Raw genomic sequence first — 19,728 nt, forward strand, 5'->3', positions numbered from 1 at the left:
AACACACGACTAGATTTTGTAGTTTTTGTCCTAAGAGAGATTATAGTTTAGTGGAGGAGCTTATGATCTGACGGAAAATGAGAAAAAAGTGGTGAGCCCTCTCATATTTAAGCATCTGCAATTAGAGCTTCCCAGAGTGGTGGTGATTTACCTTCTTTTGGATTAATGATATAAAGAGAGCTATGGAGCTTTTCTATAAAAATATACACTCACATTAGCTCTTTCCATGGCACCAAAGATAAAAGCCCTGCCCTGGGAACTGAGCTGGTATAAAGTAAATCACTAGTGCTGCGCCTGGCATCAAGGGCCAGGTTGGCCAAAAGGGCTTGGCATGCATCTCTAGGCTGTCCAGTTTGAAGAAACATGATTGTTTGTGAGAAGGTATTGATTACCATCCCACCCGCTCCGCTGGGTGCTGGCAGTCACTTCACCCTGTGCAGGGCAGCTTAGTAGTATGCCTCCTGAGCCACCACCACCACAGGGTGCCAGCTGTTGTGGCCCACTTTCCCCAGCCTGGGAGCACCTCTTGGTTTGTTTGGAAATCTTCACTGTGTTTTTGTTGCTTTTGTGTCCACAGTTGTGCCTGATTCACATGTTCTTATAGCTCCTGCCTGATGTCTTCTGGGTTTTACCCTTCCAGATACAAGACCTACCTCTGGGATCTCTTGGCCATCCATTGTAGAGTTTCTGTGACTTTTTCTTTGCTGTGATGACAGACTCCCTCTTAGTGCCTGGAGTCTCCCCCTCAGCCTTAGGACAAGAAGGATGGAGACTAACACTTGGAGTGATTACTATATATACCAGGCACTGTTATGGGTGCTCTGTGTATTAGCTAATTTAATCCTCACAAAATAGGTAATAATATTTCCATTTTATGGTTGGGTGAAGGAACCCAACCATAAGGAAGTTAGATATTTTGCCCAAGACCACATAGCTGGTAAGAAGTAGAGGTAATATTTGAATCTAGGCGGTCTGGTTTCATGCCTCCACTCTTAACCACTATGTTCAACAAATAATTCCTTCAGCAGAATCCAGGCTTACCCGAATCCTACTTACGGCTAAGTAGTCTAGGAGCTCCCTCTACTTGCCCATCATACCCTACAGTTCCATAGTAGAATTTTATACTAAAAATGCTTTTCCTTTATGTCAGGGATAATAAGGCCTTATATAATAATTTATTCATTCTACTATTATTGAATGTTTACCATATACTAGAGCTATATAAAAATTATGATTTCATTTAATCCTCAAAACAGTTCTCTGAAGTAGCTATTATTATCTTCATTTTTATTGATGTGGTAACTAAGGCTTTAAAAGGGTAGGTAATTTGCCCAAAGGCACAGAGTAAGACACAACCAGGGTTCAAACCCTAGATTTTCTGCCTGGCATCACAGCCTGTGCTCTTTCCATTGGGAGAGTCTGCCTTACCGTATCACAGTTTCTCTAGTTTGACACTGTTGACATTTTGGGTAGGGTAATGCTTTATTGTGGTGGGCTGTCCTGTGCATTACAGGAGATTTAACAGCACCCTCTAAATGCCAATGGCAACCCTTTCCCCCGAGTTGTGATGACTCTAAATGTTTCCACCATTGCCAAATGTCCCCTGGTGGGCTGCGGGTGGGGAGGGGCAGGGGTTACTGTAACAAGATGGAGACTGTGTTCATCTTGTTTTGTACAGAGCTCAGCCTGCAGCCTTCTCCTTTTTTCCTCGCCACTGATTCTGTAGCTTCTCCTCTAGAATCAGTGTCCCAGCGTCATCCTACGTGGACCATGCATATGGCTCAGGGGATATTTGCCTGTATTTCCCTGCAGGGCTGTGGTGGAGGCTGTGCATCGACTTGACCTCATCCTTTGCAACAAAACTGCTTACCAAGAAGTATTCAAACCAGAAAACATTAGCCTGAGGAACAAGTAAGCTAGAGACTCTAAACCACAGATCCTTACTGTTTCCCTGCCTATCTCTACCAGAAATCTTCTCAGATATATAAGCACAAGCTCTGTTTTGCCTCCTTACCTCATGGTTCCTTTATGGTCTCTGTAATCTCTGGCCTTCCTAAGAGAGGAGATAGGATCCCTCACTCCATCTGCAGGTTTTACATCTAATAGACTGGTGCCCTAAGGTAGCACAGTCTCTACATCTAAAACGTAGAGTAAAATAAAACAAAAAGAATGGCATTCGAGGCCGGGCACAGTGTCTCACATTTATAACCCCAGCACCTTGGGAGACCAAGGCAGGAGGATCACTTGAGCCCAGGAGTTTGAGACCAGACCTGGCAATATAACAAGACCCTGTAGGCCGGGCGCGGTGGCTCACACGTGTAATCCCAGCACTTTGGGAGGCCGAGATGGGCGGATCACGAGGTCAGGAGATCGAGACCATCCTGGCTAACATGGCGAAACTCCATCTCTACTAAAATACAAAAAAAAATTAGCCGGGCGTGGTGGGTGGGTACCTGTAGTCCCAGGTACTCGAGAGGCTGAGGCAGGAGAATGGTATGAACTCCGTCTCAAAAAAAAAAAAAAACAAGACCCTGTCTCCACAAAAAACTTAAATTAGCTGAGTGGCCGGGCGCGGTGGCTCATGCTTGTAATCCCAGCACTTTGAGAGGCCGAGGCGGGCAGATCACGAGGTCAGGAGATCGAGACCATCCTGGCTAACACGGTGAAACCCCGTCTCTACTAAAAATACGAAAAATTAGCCGGGCGTGGTGGCGGGCATCTGTAGTCCCAGCTACTGGGGAGGCGAGGCAGGAGAATGGTGTGAACCCGGGAGGCGGAGCTTGCAGTGAGCCCAGATTGCACCACTGCACTCCAGCCTGGGTGACAGAGCAAGACTCCGTCTCAAAAAAAAAAAAAAAAAAAATTAGCTGAGTATGGTGCCGCACACCTGTAATCCTGCACACCTGTATTTAGGCTGAGGTGGGAGGATCATTTGAGCCCAGAGGTTCAAGTTTACAGTGAACTATGATCCCGCCACTGCCACAGAGTGAGTGAGACCCTGTCTCAAAAAAAACCAAAAAAACAAAAAATTTGAGTCAAGGGAGTTGGCCATACTGCATAATGAAGGGGAAAAAAGAGGCGATAAAAAGGCAGAGAAAAAGGGAGCAAAGTGTGCAAAGGGAAAAAATGAGGCTTATTAGAATGTTTAATGCTTCGTGCTTCTGTCTTCTGGGACTCCCACTGCCTTCCTAGGCTGCTATTGTGCTGGGTCATATTGACCCTGCATGTCTCTTGGAAAGCACAGAGATTTGTTGGTGGGGGTGTTGGCACATGACTTCTTGCCCTTAGTTCTTGTGTCCCCGCTCCAAGGGATGGGCTGTCTCTCTCATGCTCCCCTACACCCTTCCAGGCTGCGTGAGCTCTGCGTCAAGCTTATGTTCCTGCACCCAGTGGACTATGGGAGAAAAGCTGAGGAGCTGCTGTGGAGAAAGGTATACTATGAAGTTATCCAGCTTATCAAGACTAACAAAAAGGTAAGGGGAGGTCCTTGTCTAAAGAGGGAAAGCCAAGGAAGGAAGAGACAGCTAGGAAAGTGGGCCCAGAACAGGGTTGGAGGTAGGGGAGCCAAGAAAAGATGGCAGAAAGAGGCTGGGCGTGATGGCTCATGCCTGTAATCCCAGCACTTTGGGAGGCTGAGGTGGGCGGATCTTCTGAGGTTGGGAATTCAAGACTAGCCTGACCAACATGGAGAAACCCCGTCTGTACTAAAAATATAAAATTAGCCGGGCTTGGTGGTGCATGCCTGTAATCGCAGCTACTCGGGAGGCTGAGGCAGGAGAATCACTTGAATCCAGGAGGCAGAGGTTGCAGTGAGCTGAGATTGTGCCATTGTACTCCAGCCTGGGCAACAAGAACGAAACTCCATCTCAGAAAAAAAAAAAAAAAAAAGACAGCAGAAAGGAAGGAGAGAGAGAGTCAGATATAATTAGGATTGAAGAAGGAGGGGAGCCTGGTCCCAGATGGGAAAACCAGAGAGTTAGAGCTAAGAGTATGAGAGTAACTTGTAGATGAGAGTAGATGTAGATGAAGTTCCAGAGCCAAGTGAGATGAACAGGGTAAGGGAGGGTGAGTACAACTCTGAGTTTATTGCTTAACCAGCCCCTTCCCTTTCACAATCTGTAGCACATCCACAGCCGGAGCACTTTGGAATGTGCCTACAGGACGCACCTGGTTGCTGGTATTGGCTTCTACCAGCATCTCCTTCTCTATATCCAGTCCCACTACCAGCTGGAACTGCAGTGCTGCATTGACTGGACCCATGTCACTGACCCCCTCATAGGTCAGTGGAACCTGAAAGGTGGACTTGAGCAGGTTCTCATGCTTCTACCTCTGGCCTTATCCCTCAGGGTTCATGTAGCTTGTGACCCAGCCAGGCAGAGAGAGTTCTAGCAGAACTACATACAAATGGTTTATGAAGTTTGGTTTTATCCAGAAAATCATATGAGTTAGTGTAAAGATCTTAAGGAAAGAGAGAGGCCTGGGATTGTGGACTGAGGCAGAGGGAGGGACGGAAAGACCTAGAGTAGGTCTGGCACTGGAAGGTGGTGTGAATAACATTTCTTCTCTTCTCCCAGTTGAATTTGGCCAGCACCGTTTCTTTTGACTTTAGAAATTATTTCCCAATGTTTGATGAAAATATTGAAATCTTTAGATATGTTGGGAAAATTGTGGACAGTCTTTCAAGATAGTGCAAGTTCCTTTTCTACCAGCTGAGGTACTGGCAACTATAATTTTAACTCCTTTTCTAGTTGGTAAATTTTCTCTTCAGTTCAGCCATCCTTTAGAGCTCCTTCCCCCAGCTCTCTCTGCTTTCTCTGTCCCCTCTATTACCAAGACAGACATTCTGGGTCAGAGATGGAGGTTGTGTCCTTGTCACCACATGGAAGAATTCTGTGATCAGAAGCAGAGCACCTGTGTTTTATGCATTTAAAAACATCTAGGCCGGGCATGGTGGCTCATGCCTATAATCCCAGCACTTTGAGAGGCCAAGGCAAGTGATCACCTGAGATCAGGAGTTCGAGACCAGCCTAGTCAACATGATGAAACTCCGTCTCTATTAAAAATATAAAAATTAACTGGGCATGGTGGTGTGCACCTGTAATCCCAGCTACTCAGAAGGCTGAGGCAGGAGCATCGTCTGAACCCGTTAGGTGGAGGTTGCAGTGAGCCAAGATCACACCACTGCACTCCAGTCAGGGTGACAGAGTGAGACTCTGTCTCAAAAAAAAACAAAAAACAAAAAAAACCTCTAGGCCAGAGGTGGTGGCTCATGCCTGTAATCCCAGCACTTTGGGAGGCCAAGGCAGGAGGATTGCTTAAGGCCAGGAATTCAGGACCAGCCTGGGCAACATAGTGAGATCCTACATAATCTCAAAAAAAAATAATTTAATTGGGCATGGTGGTGCATGCATGTTGTCCTAGCTACTTGGAAAGCTGAGGCAGGAGGATCACTGAAGCCCAGGAGTTCGAGGGTGCCGTGAGCCATGATTTCATCACCGGTATTCCAGCTGGGGGCAATTCAGCAAGACCTTCTGTCCAAAAAAAAAAGGCCACCACATTATCTAAAAACAAAGACAAGATTATTCTGGGACCATGTTCATAGGTTACCAGATAGCTAGAGGGGTCCACAGCTTTGAAAAAAAATATCACTTCAAAAAGTTACTTCCCCAAACCACTTTAGTTTTTGTCTTCACTGATGTTTTCTCCATTCAGCCAGCTGAGAAGTATCTATAGAAAACATTAGGAATGGCTGTTCCAAATGGAAGCAACACACCCGAGAGAGGCAGTAAGAAGGAATGGATAAGAGGACAGTCTCTGGAGCCTTTTGTATCCTAGCTCTGCTGCTTAGCAGCTGTGTGACTGATTTCCTCAACTGTAAAATGGGAGTAATAAGAGTAACCTCATAGGGTTGCTGTGAGGATTAAGTCAATACTGTAGAATGCTTAGACAAGTTTCTGGCACATGAGAAAACTGCCTCCCAAAGATCTCAAGCTCTCTGAAGTTACCAGGCAGTTTCTTGGAAGGGAGAGGTAGGTGAGTGCTCAGGCATATTTAGCTTTGGCCATCAGCAGCCTCAGGCAGGGCAAGCCCACTTTTCTCTTTCGTGGGCACACTCTCCAATAGGCTGCCTTCTCTGTGAATCTCCACTAGGAGCATCTACCTTGGCCTCATTCACATTTCTTTCTTTTTTTTCTTTTTTAAATTTTGTCGTCGTCATTGTTTTGGTTTTTCTTTTTTTTTTTTTTTTAATTGGCGTCATTCACCTTTCATTCTTGGGCAAGTTAGTTTCCCATATTTACCCAAAACCTTTTACCTTTATGTGTGTAACTTCTACCCAAGACACTTATGACCCTCTTCATACTTGAAGCTCATCCTTCCTCCTTTCTGGAAGCCTTCCTGTGATGACCTTCCTGCAAGGTGCCATCCTAGGTTGAGGGCCCTAGCCCTCCTCTTCCAGTTCCTTCCTTTCCTATGAATGAATCTGCCTATAAGTCTCTGAGTCCCTGTGTGTGGCCACCTGTGATCCTCTGTGTCTCTCCCTGTGTCCTGGATGAGTGTCTCTCTGCCCTGGAAGACAAGTTCCAAGACAGGCCCTGGATTCTTAGTCTCTACATCTCGGAGAGTTATTTCCCCATAGGTGCAGGGAGGCAGAAGAATGGGCTCATAAATCTCTTTCTCTTTGTCTCATAGGATGCAAGAAGCCAGTGTCTGCCTCAGGAAAGGAGATGGATTGGGCACAGATGGCATGTCACCGATGTCTAGTGTACCTGGGGGATTTGTGTAAGAATTTGCACCTTTCATTTTCTCAGTTTTGGGTTACAGGACAGGCCCAGGCTGCTTCAGTTGTTGGTAACACCCATTACATGGTTGGAGAGCAGGAGGGATAGTTTGGCCTCTGAGAACTTTTTTTCCCTCCCATCTGTTTCAGTGATCCCTTCTTTTCACTGCCCTTCCATGAGTCAGAGAGGATCAGTGAATACAGGAAAAAGGGAAATGTCTTTGAGCTTTGAGCAAATGAAGATAATAATTCTCTTTCAGTAGTGGGTTGGGAAGATTATAATTTGATATTTTTCTTCTTTGAGTGTTTCTTTTTTTTTTTTTTTCTTTTATCTTTATGGACTCCTAGATAAGTAGCAACTTCAGCACAGGAATTGAAATTAGACAGCAAGGAGGACTTACCTTCCTAACAGATGTTTCTAAGGATGGAAAAGTACTCTTTTGCTTTATGGCCCCTGGGGCCTCTTGTCCTGATAAGACAGTGGTTTCTCATTAGGCTGTTGGTGTGTGGCTCTGGGTGCATTATCTCTTACTGACCTGGGTCTCCTATCCCTGCCTCCAGCCCACTCCTGGACCCCTCATGAGCAATGTGTGCAGAGAGTCAGCTGTTTCATATTTGGTGGACCAGAGTATCATTAGTAATGTCTTCCCTGTGGAATTGAGCATTTGCATTTCAGAACTAAATATCAGAGGTCTTTGCAAGCATGTATGTGTGCTGCAGCTCCCCTTCATTGGGAAGAGATTATCAAGAAGAGCCTGTTCAGGCTGGGCGTGGTGGCACGCTTCTGTAGTCCCAGCTACTTGGGAGGCTGAGGCAGGAGAATCATTTGAACCCAGGAGTTGGAGACCAGCCTGGGTGACAGCAAGACCCCATCTCTAAAAGAAAAAACAAAAGAAAACAACAAAAAAAGAGCTTATTTATTTCACAAACACTATTCTTTACATTTTGAACCTACCAGCAAGGAAGAGAGTTGAACAATTTGCCCATAGTCATGCAGATTTAGGACTGTGCCAGAGACCCCAGCAACCTGCCTCCTAGCTCAGGTACCTTCCTTCCAGGCTCTTGTTACAGCTCTCAGAGTGGACTCCCAGATGTGGGGGAGGGTTTTCTGAAACAAAATCATCGCGTTTCCCTTCCTTTTCTCTCTTGTGCAGCACGGTATCAGAATGAATTAGCTGGCGTAGATACTGAGCTGCTAGCCGAGAGATTTTACTACCAAGCCCTGTCAGTAGCTCCTCAGATTGGTAAGTTGTCCCCAACTTGGGCCTCCCAATCCAGTAGGATTTTCCTAGGGAAGATGTTGTGGAGATGGCAGGCAGTTCATACTCATTTTCCCCAGCTCCTCTTCATTCTCAGCTCTCTTGTACTTCACCTCATTTATACCTTTTCCCTCTTGTAACACACTCGGAAAATGGTGGAAGGGGAAGATAAATGGGAAAGTCTTGAACTAAGAAGGAGTGAGGCAGAGTAGAAGGAAAAGAGAAGATGGCTTTCCTCTCCCTGAGGTCTCTTGTGGAAAGAGGAGCACAATGAAATAGAGCGTAAGACTCTATTATAGAGAGAGATGGGGATTTGCATGTAGGAACAAGCACTCAGAGCTGAGATAGAGGAGAGGGCTCTGTGGAGTTCCATCAACCTTGGAGGAGCCATAGTGGAAGCCAGAGGAATGGTACTTCATCAATTCAGGTAATGCCTGGCACACCAGGCGGGAACAAGCTGATGGATAAAAGAAGATGTCATTAATCCCCTAGAGGAACAAGATTAAGCTGCTAATCACCTGAGACACCAGTGTTGCCTGCAGACCTAGCTGTTCTCCCCACAAGTTCTCTGATGCTTAGCATTGCTTGGGCCTGGCAGCTTTGAATGAGTATTGTGGCCTTAGATTGCATGAATTCTCTTTCTCCCTAGGAATGCCCTTCAATCAGCTGGGCACCCTGGCAGGCAGCAAGTACTATAATGTGGAAGCCATGTATTGTTACCTGCGGTGGTGAGTATTTGCCAGCTCTTTTTCCAACCCTGTTTTTTTGTGTGCATATTATTCCAGCTTTGTTTTCCTTCTTCCCTTCCTCCGTCCTCTAGCTTGTGGCTGAGATAGGGGAATGCTAAGATTGAAGGGTCCCTCCGTCCAGGGGGACTCTGACACAGCCCTGCTGCTTTTCACATAACCGCTGGAGCTGTAGGCACTTGGGCAGCTAAAATAGTTATTTACTATCTTATGCAAAATACAAGATTGCTGTTTTCTTGAAGAAGGAAATAAATTTAATACAGTTAGTAAAATGTTACCAAAGTGGCTTCTGACAAGATCATGAGAATTCTAGAGTGTGTTAATGTGGTAATATATGTGGAGGGACCGGCAGGGTGGGTCACTGCTTCCCTGGGTCTGACTCTTAGCTGTTAGAATAAAAAACATTTTTGTCAGGGCCTGGTAGCTCACACCTGTAATCCTAGCACTTTGAGAGGCTGAGGCAGGCAGATCACCTGAGGTTAGGAATTCGAGACCAGCCTGGCCAACATGGCAAAACCCCATCTCTACTAAAAATACAAAAATTAGCTGGCTGTGGTGGTGAGCGCCTCTAATCCTAGCTACTTGGGAGGCTGAGGCAGGAAAATCACTTGAACCCAGGAGGCAGAGATTGCAGTGAGCCAAGATCATGCCACTGCACTCCAGCCTGGGCAACAGAGCAAGACTCCATCTCAAAAAAAAAAAAAAAAATTTTTTTTCAGGGCACCCAGAATTGGTTAAGCTTAGGGTATTGAGTCACTGTACAAGTCACCGTAACAAGAGCACATGAGACTGAGAGGTAAACCAGAATACTTTACCTGGAATGCTTTTAAGTTATACCGAGAAATAAATTGCTCATTCTCAGAAGAAGTTATGTAATAAGCTTGGGCTTCAAGCAAAAGGAGTAGGGTGGTCTTCATAGCTTAAGTGGTCAAGTACTAAAGTATATCCAATCCGAATAGTAAAGTAATCAGATAATAAAGTACAAAATAGTAACATACTAATTGTACCTCATAATTCCATATGCCATGGTTTCTGGTTCACCTGGCCAAGGTGACCTAGTCCCTGTGTTCAGTTTAGCTTGTTGGGAGTCCCTGTCCTTGTCTAGATAAGTGCAGGCTGGCCTTCTATACTTGCACCACCACGTCCATTCATTCTTAAGTATCATTACTAGGTTTATAACCTGGTGTATCTTTCCCATGTCTTTTTTTTTTTTTGAGATGGAGTTTCAAGCTTAATGCCCACACTGGAGTGCAGTGGCATGATCTCAGCTCACTGCAACCTCTGCCTCCTGGGTTCAAGTGATTCTCCTGCCCCAGCCTCCCAAGTAGCTAGGATTACAGGCATGCACCACCACACCTGGCTAATTTTGTATTTTTAGTAGAGACAGGGTTTCTGCATGTTGGTCAGGCTGGTCTCGAACTCCTGACCTCAGGTGAGCCGCCCTCCTTGGCCTCCCAAAGTGTTGGGATTACAGGTGTGAGCCACTGCGCCTGGCTGTATTTTTCCCATTTCCTTTTCTTTTTTTTTTTTTTTTTTTGAGACGGAGACTTGCTGCTCTGTCGCCCAGGCTGGAGTGCAGTGGCACAATCTCGGCTCACTGCAAGCTCCACCGCCTCCCGGGTTAACGCCATTCTCCTGCCTCAGCCTCCCTAGAAGCTGGGACTACAGGCACCTGCCACCACGCCCAGCTAATTTTTTTGTATTTTCAGTAGAGACGGGGTTTCACTGTGTTCGCCAGGATGGTCTCGATTTCCTGACCTCGTGATCCGCCTGCCTCGACCTCCCAAAGTGCTGGGATTACAGGCGTGAGCCACCGTGCCCGGCCTGTTTTTCCCATTTCTTAAATGCTTCCAGAGAATGATCTCCCTTACTTGTCCTGGGTCCCTCATCACACTCTTAAGCATGATTTAGGGTGGGTCAGTTCCAAAAGAGAGCCAGGCATATCCAAGTTTGGGAGGTGCCCACTAAGGGCATACCTGACTCTGCTAAAACAATTCTCTTTCATGGTTTATGGGTTAGACATTTGGGCAGGGCTCAGTTGGGCAATCCGCCTTCTCCCAGTGGCATTGTTTAGGGTTAGTCATTGGTATTCAGCTGATCGGAAGGTCTAATATGTCTGAAGAGTTGACTCATTTGGCCCCTCTCCTTCTCTGTGTGGTCTTAGGACCATATGTGGTATCTTCCACAGGGTAGAAGAACTTCTTATGTAGTGGCTCAAGGCTCCAACAGTGAACAATGACTTAAGAGACTTGGAAGTTGTTACTTCAGTAATATTCTCTTGGTCATAGCCCTTCCTCCCGCAGCCCCCTGCAAGATTTAAGGGGAGGAGATAGAGACCACATTTCTCAGTGGAAGGAGTGTCAGATAATTTGTGGCTATCTTTAATTCACCACAGATATTGGTTTCTTCTATTTTATACCTCACTTTTTATAATTGAAAACATGTTTTTAAGAAACAAGACACAAGGCCGGGCGTGGTGGCTCACGCCTGTAATCCCAGCACTTTGGGAGGCCGAGGTGGGCGGATCACAAGGTCAGGAGATCGAGACCATGGTGAAACCCCGTCTCTACTAAAAATAGAAAAAATTAGCTGAGCGCAGGGGCGGGCGCCTGTAGTCCCAGCTACTCGGGAGGCTGAGGCAGGAGAATGGCGTGAACCCGGGAGGTGGAGCTTGCAGTGAGCCGAGATTGCGCCACTGCACTCCAGCCTGGGCGACAGAGCGAGACTCCGTCTCAAAAAAAAAAAAAAAAAAGAAACAAGACACAAAATGTCATGAGTGTTAAAGTCATTGGGGTTTTTTTTTCTTTTTTTTTTTTTTTTGAGACAGAGTCTTGCCCTGTCGCCTAGGCTGGTGTGCAATGGTGCGATCTCAGCTCACTGCAGTCTCCACCTCCTGGGTTCAGGTGATTCTCCTGCCTCAGCCTTCTGAGTAGTTGGGATTACAGGTGCATGCCACCGTGCCCGGCTAATTTTTTTTTTTTTTTTGAGACGGAGTCTTGTACTGTCGCCCAGGCTGGAGTGCAGTAGTGCGATCTTGGCTCACTGCAAGCTCCACCTCCTGGGTTCATGTCATTCTCCTGCCTTAGCCTCCCAAGTAGCAGGGACTACAGGTGCCCACCAACATGCCTGGGTAATTTTTTGTATTTTTAGTAGAGACGGGGTCTCACCGTGTTAGCCACGATGGTCTTGACCTCCTGACCTCATGATCCGCCTGCCTCGGCCTCCCAAAGTGCTGGGATTACAGGCGTGAGCCACTGTGCCTGGCTGTGTGTGTGTGTGTGTGTTTTTTTTTTTTTTTTTTTTTAAGTAAGATTGGGTTGAGGGCTGGGTATAGTGTCTCACACTTGTAATCCCAGGACTTTTGGAGGTTGAGGATCACTTGAGTCCGGGAGTTTAAAGCCAAGCCTGGTCAACATAGTGAGACCCCATCTCTACAAAAGAAAAGTTAAAAAATTAGGTGGGGCTGGGCTTGGTGGCTCATGCCTATAATCCCAGCACTTTGGGAGGTTGAGGCAGGTGAATCACCTGAGGTCAGGAGTTTGAAACCAGCCTGGCCAACATGGTGAAATTCCATCTCTACTGAAAATACAAAAATGAGCCAGGCGTGGTGGCAGGCACCTGTAATCCCAGCTACTTGGGAGATTCAGGCACGAGAATTGCTTGAACCCGGGAGGCGGAGGTTGCAGTAAGCCGAGATCGTGCCATTGCACTCCAGCCTGTGTGATAGAGTGAGACTCAGTTTCAAAAAATAAAAAGACAGGCGGGGCTCAGTGGCTCACGCCTGTAATCCCAGCACTTTGGGAGGCCGAGGCGGGTGGATCACGAGGTTGGGCGATTGAGACCATCCTGGCTAACACGGTGAAACCCCGTCTCTACTAAAATACAAAACAGTCGGGAGGCTGAGGCAGGAGAATGGCCTAAACTCGGGAGGCGGAGCTTGCAGTGAGCTGAGATCCGACCACTGCACTCCAGCCTGGGCGACAGAACGAGACTCCATCTCAAAAAAAAAAAAAAAAAGCCGGGTGCAGTGGCTCACGCCTGTAATCCCAGCACTTTGGGAGGCCGAGGCGGGCGGATCACGAGGTCAGGAGATCGAGACCATCCTGGCGAACATGGTGAAACCCCGTCTCTACTAAAAATACAAAAAAATTAGCCGGGCGTGGTGGCGGGCGCCTGTAGCCCCAGCTACTAGGGAGGCTGAGGCAGGAGAATGGCGTGAACCCGGGAAGCGGAGCTTGCAGTGAGCCGAGATCGTGCCACTGCACTCCAGCCTGGGCGACAGAGCGAGACTCCATCTCAAAAAAGAAAAAAAAAGAAAAAATAAATAAAAATAAAAAGACAGTGGGATTGGGGACTTTTCTCTACCACGTACTAACTGTGTGACCTTGGTGGGTGTGCTTGTTCTCTCACAGGCTCTGTGTCCTCATTTGTGAATGTGGACAATATTAGAATACATTGCCTCTCACAGTGGGTGCTCAGTACATGTTTGTGTTTGCATGTTGGGAGGATTAACTGAAATAGTACATGTAAATATCCTTGCAGATAGTAAATGCTTGTTAAATGCTATCCATTATAAAGTATTCTATGCTTAAAAATAGATGAAGAATAGTGTATTTCAGGGATGGTAATAACTAAGTTTGTAACAGGGTGGGATTGATATTCTTCTTTCTAGATACAAAGGAGAATAAGACATCCTTTTTTTCTCTGACTAATCTAGAAGTTATGTGTGTGTGTGTGATCAGGAAAGCTAGCTCATGAGCCTTTTACCCTGAGTATGTACATGGAAGCTGAGGCTGGGACCAGCCTGTATTTACTAGTAACATTGTTTCCTAAAGCCCCAGCAGAGTAACATATCCTCCCCTGGCCAAGACTCAATAGCTCACCTCTCTCCTACAGCATCCAGTCAGAAGTGTCCTTTGAGGGGGCCTACGGGAACCTCAAGCGGCTGTATGATAAGGCAGCCAAAATGTACCACCAACTGAAGAAGTGTGAGACTCGGAAACTGTCTCCCGGCAAAAAGCGGTGAGTGGGGCCTGTGAGGTGGATGGGGTTTTTCTGCAGTTGGTGCAGTAGGACCATAGGGACTGTGGGGCCATTCAGCATTTACTTTGGGCTCTTCTCATTTCAGATGTAAAGACATTAAAAGGTTGCTAGTGAACTTTATGTATCTGCAAAGCCTCCTACAGCCCAAAAGCAGGTGAGTGGAAGACAGCATGAACCCAAACTGTCCTGTGAGCCCCAGCCATGATACTTTACAGAAGGAGCCTTGAAAAGGGTGAACTGTCGAGTTCTGCCCTCATTTGGAACATCCGTAGCCAATTTGTCTTTTCTTGGCATTCCTCACTGTTTCTCCCAAGAGTCCTGTGCCCATCCTTCTCCCAGCAGCTCTCTGGCACAGAATAGGTGCTTAGAAGATGTTGAAGAGGGAATGGCTGAATGGGAAGCCTATTCACATCCCTTCCCCTGTTTTAGTTGCTGTGGAGATCAATCCAGCACTGCCCTTCCCTGCTGTGCTCTCAGGTCTCCCCTGCAGCATCCCATAGTCCTTTCTCTGAATCTTGTATTCCCTGCTCTTCTCCTTCCCCAGCTCCCACCACTGACCTCCCCTGTTACTCCTGCCCCTCTGTAGCTCCATGGACTCAGAGCTGACCTCACTTTGCCAGTCAGTCCTGGAGGACTTCAACCTCTGCCTCTTCTACCTGCCCTCCTCACCCAACCTCAGCCTGGCCAGTGAGGATGAGGAGGAGTATGAGAGTGGATATGCTTTCCTCCCGGACCTTCTTATCTTTCAAATGGTCATCATCTGCCTTATGTGTGTGCACAGCTTGGAGAGAGCAGGTAACCTTCCCTATGTTCCTCTTTTCTCTTCCACTGGGTTCAGGGATCCTCACTCCCCTTTTCTACAGCTCCTTATTCATAAACTTCCTTCCACAAGCAGCCTCTTCACTCCTGTGTCACTGCTTGGCTGTGGGCGAGTAAGGGCCAAGGGATCCTAACCTAAAGGAGCTCCTGGTAATTGAGTACAAGCAACAGCACATTTCCTTCCCCCTTCTCCTTACCACCTCCCATAAATATGCACACCCTTGGCCAGGGCCTATGCAGAGACGAGGGTCAGGATACTTAGTGATGATCCAGACAGAATTTCAGACCTTGCTCTCGGAGGCATTTAGGCAATTCTGGAAGCCTTTCTGGCAGATGTGTATGCAGAGCAAGATTGGGAGGTAAGGAGGGATAGGGCTGGATGTGAAGGTTCTTGAGGTATGGGGAGGAACCTCAAAGCCAGGAAGGATGAGGTGGGACAAAAGGATATGCTTATCTGAAGGAGCACAAGGTGAGATGTTACATTCTAGATTATGGAAGGAATAATAGGATACGTACAGTGCCTCACGTCTGTAATCCCAGCACTTTGGGAGGCTGAGGCGGGCTGATTGCTTGAGCCCAGGAGTTCAAGACCCAGCCTGGACAACATAGTGAGACCCTTGTCTCTAAAAAGTTTAAAAAAAAAAAAAATCTTTGATGAGTAGTTGGATCCTTGGAAGAGTTGAGAACAAATGAGATGTAGTTGGAATTAATGGTGCCTGCTCCCCATCAGGGCCCTAGGCCCCTAATGCCTGGCTTTCCTAACTTCAGGATCCAAGCAGTACAGTGCAGCCATTGCCTTCACCCTGGCCCTCTTCTCCCACCTCGTCAATCATGTCAACATACGGCTGCAAGCTGAGCTGGAAGAGGGCGAGAATCCTGTCCCGGCATTCCAGAGTGATGGCACAGGTGGGAGAATGGGGGAGATCATCACTATGGAAAGATTGGTGTGGGGCATGGGGATGAAGGAAAGGAACACAGACTTGGGGGGAAGTGGTGTTGGAGAGCACATTCCAGCATCCAGGCTCTACCTGTTCCTCGGGCTCCACCTGACCTTCCTCTTTCCGCAGATGAGCCAGAGTCCAAGGAACCTCTGGAGAAAGAGGAGGAGCCAGATCCTGAGCCTCCTCCTATAGTACCCCAAGTGGGTGAGGGCAGAAAGAGCCGTAAGTTCTCCCGCCTCTCCTGCCTCCGCCGTCGCCGCCACCCACCCAAAGCTGGTGATGACAGTGACCTGAGTGAAGGCTTTGAATCGGACTCAAGCCATGACTCAGCCCGGGCCAGTGAGGGCTCAGACAGTGGCTCTGACAAGAGTCTTGAAGGTGGGGGAACGGCCTTTGATGCTGAAACAGACTCGGAGATGAATAGCCAGGAGTCCCGATCAGACTTGGAAGATATGGAGGAAGAGGAGGGGACACGGTCACCAACCCTGGAGCCCCCTCAGGGCAGATCAGAGGCTCCTGATTCCCTCAATGGCCCACTGGGCCCCAGTGAGGCTAGCATTGCCAGCAATCTACAAGCCATGTCCACCCAGATGTTCCAGACTAAGCGCTGCTTCCGACTGGCCCCCACCTTTAGCAACCTGCTCCTCCAGCCCACCACCGACCCTCATACCTCGGCCAGCCACAGGCCTTGTGTCAATGGGGATGTAGACAAGCCTTCAGAGCCAGGTATTTGGACCACTTCATCATCCTGTTCTGGTCCGCACCTCCATGCCACAGACACCAGAGAGGCCACTTTCCTCTGTATGTGAATGACCTTTCATCTCTACCCTTCCCTTTGGCCCTCTGCCTATGGTGTAGCCCATGAGTTTTTTCCTGAGGATCCGCTCTCCTGTTCACTTCCTTATTCCCAGCTCCCAACCCATTTGTTGGTTTTAATTCTCTTGCACTTCACCCTGCCCTGTGGGTTTGGGGCTTTCCTCCCTACACAATTGCAGCTGCAGCTTCCTTCCCCAGTACCATCTGGTACCCACCGGGGCAGGTGCATTAGAGTGAGACTTCTCTCTTGAGGATCTTCCCTGCAAAGAGAGTACCCATTTAGTAGCAGCAACTCTTTGTTAAGGCTACCCTGCGTTGTTCTAGGGTGGTGTTTTATTTAACCTTCATAGCAGTCCTGTGGTAGAAGAGTTGTCATCCCTACTCTAGGCTGTCTTTTACTTCCAAAGTTTTTTTATTGTTTTTTTTTTAAAGACAGGGTCTTACCCTGTCGCTGAGACTGGAGTGCAGTGGCGTGATCTTGGCTCACCGCAACCACTGCCTCCCAGGCTCAAGCGATTCTCCTGCCTCAGCCGTCTGAGTAGTTGGGATGACAGGCATGCGCCATCACGCCTGGCTAATTTGTGTGTTTGTAATATATATATATGAAAAATATATAATATATAATATATATTATATATATGAAAAATATAATATATAAAATATGTAATATATATAACATATATAATATATATAAAATATATATTATATATATTATATATATATTTTTTGGAGACAGAGTCTCACTCTGTTGCCCAGGCTGGAGTGCAGCAGCACGATCTAGGCTCACTGCAGCCTCCGCCTCCTAGGTTCAAGTGATTCTTCTGCCTCAGCCTCCCAAGTAGCTGGGACTACAGGCATGTGCCACCATGCCCGACTAATCTTTGTATTTTTAGTAGAGACGGGGTTTCACTATGTTGGCCAGGCTGGTCTCAAACTCCTGACCTTAGGTGATCTGCCTGCCTCGGCCTCCCAAAGTGGTGGGATTACAGGTGTGAGCCGCCATGCCCAGCCTCTCCACACTTTTTTTTTTTGAGACAGAGTCTCACTCTGTCACCCAGGCTGGAGTGCAGTGGCCGGATCTCAGCTCACTGCAAGCTCTGCCTCCCGGATTTACGCCATTCTGCTGCCTCAGCCTCCTGAGTAGCTGGGACTACAGGCGCCCACCACCTCGCCCGGCTAGTTTTTTGTATTTTTTAGTAGAGACGGGGTTTCACCGTGTTAGCCAGGATGGTCTCGATCTCCTGACCTCGTGATCCGCCCGTCTCGGCCTCCCAAAGTGCTGGGATTACAGGTTTGAGCCACCGCGCCAGGCCCCTCCAAACTTCCATACATAGTGTTCTGTCTGTCTGGCACGTGCTTTTCCTCCCTTGCTCCCAGTCTGTCACTTAGCTAATTCTTACTTGCCCCCCTAGATTTTAGCTTAAAAGTCATTCATTTGGTCTGGGACTCCTTCAAGGGTATGTTAGATTTGCTTCCTGCGGCCACCTGCACCTCTGCAGCCTCCAGTCCTTTCCCACTCTGGTGAGGTTGCCTGTTGGTTTGTCTGTCTCCCCAGTTAGAGTCCGAACTGCTTGAGGGCAGGACAGAATATATCTTACTTATTGCTGTATCCCCAGTAACTAACACAGTGCCTGGCACATGGGTGGGACTTAAGAACTATCGAATGCTGGGCGCGGTGGCTCAAGCCTGTAATCCCAGCACTTTGGGAGGCCGAGACGGGCGGATCATGAGGTCAGGAGATTGAGACCATCCTGGCTAACATAGTGAAACCCCGTCTCTACTAAAAAATACAAAAAACTAGCCGGGCGAGGTAGCGGGCGCCTGTAGTCCCAGCTACTCGGGAGGCTGAGGCAGGAGAATGGCGTAAACCCGGGAGGCAGAGCTTGCAGTGAGCCGAGATCCGGCTACTGCACTCCAGCCTGGGCGACAGAGCGAGACTCCGTCTCAAAAAAAAAAAAAAAAAAAAGAACTATCGAATGACTGAGTGAATGACGGAAATGAGGAAGCTGATGCTCAGAGATGTGAAGGGACCTGCCCAGTGTTCTCACTTGCAAAGTAGAAGAGCTAGGAATTGAAAGTAACTCTTTTAAAACCGTACCCCTTGCTTTTCTCCCTCCCTTGGAGCTCCCCTCTAATTATCTGCCCTGCCTTCCAGCACAGAGTAGGCACTTTATAAATCCTGGTTGAATGAATAGCTGTAGATCAACATCACAAATTACTAGAGTCTATAAGAATCATATTTAAAAGGTACCATATTTAAAAAGCAACCTTGGTAAAATGAATTGGAGGAGATTAAAAAACAAGAGTTAGTGGGCCTGGAAAAATTGAATAAAGGGCTGTAAGTGATTTGGCCTGTAAGTGATTCCCCAGATTTTTCATCTCCGAATTCCTTGGAAGGGCCCAGGCCAGGTGGAAGCATGCTCCCTGCACAGAGCTGAGGCCTGCTGCCAAGTGTCTCTTCTTTATCCTAGTTTTTTCTCTTCCATTCACCCACTCCCCAGCCTCTGAGGAGGGCTCTGAGTCGGAGGGGAGTGAGTCCAGTGGACGCTCCTGTCGGAATGAGCGCAGCATCCAGGAGAAGCTTCAGGTCCTGATGGCCGAAGGCCTGCTTCCTGCTGTGAAAGTCTTCCTGGACTGGCTTCGGACCAATCCCGACCTCATCATCGTGTGTGCACAGGTGTGTCAGTCCACTCCATTGCCCCTGTCAGGTCCCAGGGTCTTGGAGGAGGGGATGAGCCAGGATGGGGCCTGAGGATCCCCTCAGATGGCCAAGGCAAGAATTATTGCCAAGCAATTAAGCACCTATCTGTGCTGGGCCCTTATGCTTTGACAGGGAAGGATTAGGCATGGTCTTGGCCCTCACAAAGCCTGTGGCCAGGGAACAATGAGTGAGCTGCTTATTTTGCTTTGTATCCCCAAAGCTGGGCATAATGTTGGCCATTATAAGTAATGCCAGTAGAAGTATGTGTTCAAGGACCAAACTTGATAAATACCAAAGAATCCAGAGAAGGGAGAGAGCACTGAGTAGAGGATAGTGACAGAAGAGATGGCAACTTCTGACAAGAGTTGTGAAGATGTACTAGGCAGGGGAAACAGCTTAAGGAGAGTCACACAACAGGACCGAGCTCTTGTCAAGCCGGCTGCCATGGAGGCTGGGTGGGGCCATGGTAGCTTTCCCTTCCTTCTCAGGTTCAGAGTGTCAGCCTTGAACTTCTAATTCCCAGAGGCATTTGTTCAGTGTTTTCTTCTGGGGGCATACCTGCCCTGCTGTGGAAGACTCTCTTCCCTGTGGGTCGCCCCAGTCCCTAGATGAGAGGGTTTGGGTC

At 47.7% G+C, this 19,728-nt stretch overlaps 1 protein-coding gene across 2 annotated transcripts in view; it reads left to right on the top strand.

Moving 5' to 3' along the window:
- Positions 1-19,728, top strand: part of SMG5 (SMG5 nonsense mediated mRNA decay factor) — a 35,452-nt gene that overhangs the window by 1,970 nt on the left and 13,754 nt on the right. The window contains exons 2-13 of one of the 2 annotated variants that reach the window (XM_005541460.4): positions 1,813-1,911; positions 3,350-3,473; positions 4,123-4,279; positions 6,691-6,780; positions 7,933-8,022; positions 8,687-8,765; positions 13,680-13,805; positions 13,912-13,980; positions 14,413-14,621; positions 15,414-15,551; positions 15,713-16,312; positions 18,904-19,079. In XM_005541460.4, coding sequence (XP_005541517.3) covers positions 1,813-1,911; positions 3,350-3,473; positions 4,123-4,279; positions 6,691-6,780; positions 7,933-8,022; positions 8,687-8,765; positions 13,680-13,805; positions 13,912-13,980; positions 14,413-14,621; positions 15,414-15,551; positions 15,713-16,312; positions 18,904-19,079 — 1,957 coding nt within the window. The remainder of the gene's footprint in view (positions 1-1,812; positions 1,912-3,349; positions 3,474-4,122; positions 4,280-6,690; positions 6,781-7,932; positions 8,023-8,686; positions 8,766-13,679; positions 13,806-13,911; positions 13,981-14,412; positions 14,622-15,413; positions 15,552-15,712; positions 16,313-18,903; positions 19,080-19,728) is intronic. The other variant, XM_074040908.1, reaches the window with a different exon arrangement.

Source organism: Macaca fascicularis, chromosome 1 (assembly GCF_037993035.2).
Source record: "Macaca fascicularis isolate 582-1 chromosome 1, T2T-MFA8v1.1".
Taxonomy (NCBI): Eukaryota; Metazoa; Chordata; class Mammalia; order Primates; family Cercopithecidae; genus Macaca; species Macaca fascicularis.